Raw genomic sequence first — 2,767 nt, forward strand, 5'->3', positions numbered from 1 at the left:
CCTAGCAGCAAAACTAGTATGTGAGAGAGGGCAAGGGAAAATGGAGGGAGTGAGGCAGCAAGTTATCAATACTGAGAAGGAAAAAGGGAACATACTATAGATGCTACAGACAGTCAAACCCCGATTTTTTGAAATGCAATAACTCCAGAGGACTGAGCTTCTGTGTGATGTGGGTTTGGGGTCCCATGGCACCTGTCAAGATGGTAGCCTGGCCTCACCTGCTTTGCCAGGAGAGTGAGAAAGGCAGTGAGGTCCGCACCATTGTACTTGTTCTCCAGGCTCATTTCCTTCTCAGCTAAAAAGGAAAGACAATTCATAGAAAGAAAAAATATGTTGGTCTTGTAGGAACCCTTTTTGGCAGAAAATGAATTTTTTTAAATTTATTTATTTGGGTAATTTTACAGACTGCATTTTGATTCATTGTACACAAATGGGGTACATCATTTCGTTTCTATGGTTGTGAATGAATTTTTTACCACAGACTACATGAAGACCTCCTGATTCTCCAAGGATGTATTTCATGGGATCAGGGGTATAAAATGGATGGTTTTTCTAAGCTGATAGAGGATAAAAATTACAGACAGATCTAGGGCTAAGAAAACTTTTGAGTGTTTCATAGAACAAAAGGAAAATTGAAAATTAGATATAGATTATAAGTACATCAATCATACATTATAGTTTATATTTCCTACAATGTTTTGTGATGATCCTATCTTTCTGAAAATCACACATTCCCCCCACAAAAAAATCTGTTCTTTGAAATTATGTCACTCAGTTTCCCTAACTTCGTATGTGTATGTGTGTGTGTGTGTGTGTGTACACATGGGTATAACCGTGTCCAGAATGGATAAGAGTGGGTAGTAAAGGAAGTGCCTCTTTCTTCATGGTGAAAGAAAAATCCCCAGAGACTATATTAAACATGGAATTTATCAGGGATCCCAAACTTGACACATACCTATCCAGGACTCTACCACATCAGCCTTCCAGTTAAATTCCTGAAAGGCATAATCATCTTCCAATTGCAACTTCCAAGCTGCTATCGCATTGGCCAGAGAAGGGACCTTTTCATTCAGAACCTGGATCTTTGCAGAAATCTTCTCCTTATTCTGAATTTCATCCTGCAACACCAAGGTGGAGGGGAGAGGAAGACAGACATATAAATTAATGAGTGTCTGGCCTAGCAATATGAATTCATTAGCACTCTTAAAAAGCTCTCATCTCAATGTTTATAGCAGCTCAATTCACAATAGCTAAATTGTGGAACCAACCTACATGCCCTTCAGCAGATGAATGGATAAAGAAACTGTGGTATATACACACAATGAAATATTATTCAGTCATAAAGAAGAATAATATTATGGCATTTACAGATAAATGGATGAAATTGGAGAATATCATGCTAAGTGAAATAAGCCAATCCCAAAAACCCAAATGCCAAATGTTTTTCCTGATAAGTGGATGATGATATATAATGGGGGTGGGAGGGTGGGGAGTGAGAGAAGAATGGAGGAACTTTAGATTATGTAGAGGGAAATGATGGAGGAGGGGGCAGGGGTATGAAAAATGGTGGAATGAGACAGACATCATTACCCTATGTACACATATGATTACACGAATGATATGAATCTATATCATGCACAACCACAGAAATGAAAACATGTATCCCATTTGTGTACAGTTAATCAAAATGCAGTCTGTAAAAATAAAAAAAAATAATTTAAAAAAGAAACGAATATTCAGTCCCATATAATCCAATAAAGTTTCTGAAACTGAAAAAAAAAAAAAACAAAACAAAACCCTGATCTCTCTTATTCCAAATATATAACTACTGTCTTATAAGTCTAGTATATCATTCCATTATTCATCCATGCCCAAGAAGGTTATTTGCACTCTAGTGTCTGAGGATCTTGTCATGTTTGTACACATAAGTATAATTTTCTTAGTTGATATGAGCCTCCAGAAGGTATGGAGTCATTTCTGTTTAGGGGTCTCCACATAGCACTCAGATCAATAAGGTTTTGTAAAAATGATACCTAAACAAAAGAGCAATTCTCAAGTTGCAAAGATGTTTATGTGTGTTTCTGTTCCTTAAAGGATCAGAAAGAAATTTCTTCAGATTCTTAGAATACTCTAATAGCCAAAGCCAGCGACAAGATCTTAATAGCAAGAATGTCAACAAAGGATTTAAGGAAAGGTCAAAGGTACACATGACTATGGGACACTTTCTTCCTCAAAATAAAAATTAGACTTGGATTCTCTGTGTGAGCTCACCTTACTCAGGATGTCTTCTCCTTGTGCACACACATTTTGCACTCGGGTCTCATGGACAGCAAAGTCATTATTCAAAGCTTCATGCTTCTTTAGAAAGTTCTGCATAAATAAAATTAGTGAAATTCAGAATAGCCAAGGATGAAAAATCTGTCTCTACCCACATTCAGGCTCATTGTGATATTATTCACCAGGTTTGGTTCAGCTAAACTCACAGACTGGGTGAGTGTCTGTTCCCTCTGGAAAACTACAAAATTCCTCTCAAGATTCTTCCCTGGAAGGCAGTATCTTTGGAAAATAGAACTTGGAATATAACTGACATTCTTTTTAACTTATCATATGACCTTTACCTTTTTCGGATTTTTTTAATGAGGGTGATATATAAAGATGTCTCTGTGTGGAGATTATAAAATTCTACAAAATGTTGTATATATCAGACAAACAGTAAGCTTTAAGAGTATCCTAAACTAAGAAGTTATCCAAAAGTATGCAAAGAAGG

The 2,767-nt window shown here is 36.5% G+C and overlaps 1 protein-coding gene across 1 annotated transcript in view; it reads right to left on the minus strand.

Annotated features, from left to right (window-relative positions):
• Nucleotides 1-2,767, minus strand: part of SPTA1 (spectrin alpha, erythrocytic 1) — a 107,808-nt gene that overhangs the window by 14,201 nt on the left and 90,840 nt on the right. Inside the window, 3 exon segments of the mRNA XM_079102580.1 lie at nucleotides 219-295; nucleotides 956-1,118; nucleotides 2,272-2,370. Coding sequence (XP_078958706.1) covers nucleotides 219-295; nucleotides 956-1,118; nucleotides 2,272-2,370 — 339 coding nt within the window.

Source organism: Sciurus vulgaris, assembly GCF_902686455.1.
Source record: "Sciurus vulgaris genome assembly, chromosome: 1".
Lineage (NCBI taxonomy): Eukaryota > Metazoa > Chordata > Mammalia > Rodentia > Sciuridae > Sciurus > Sciurus vulgaris.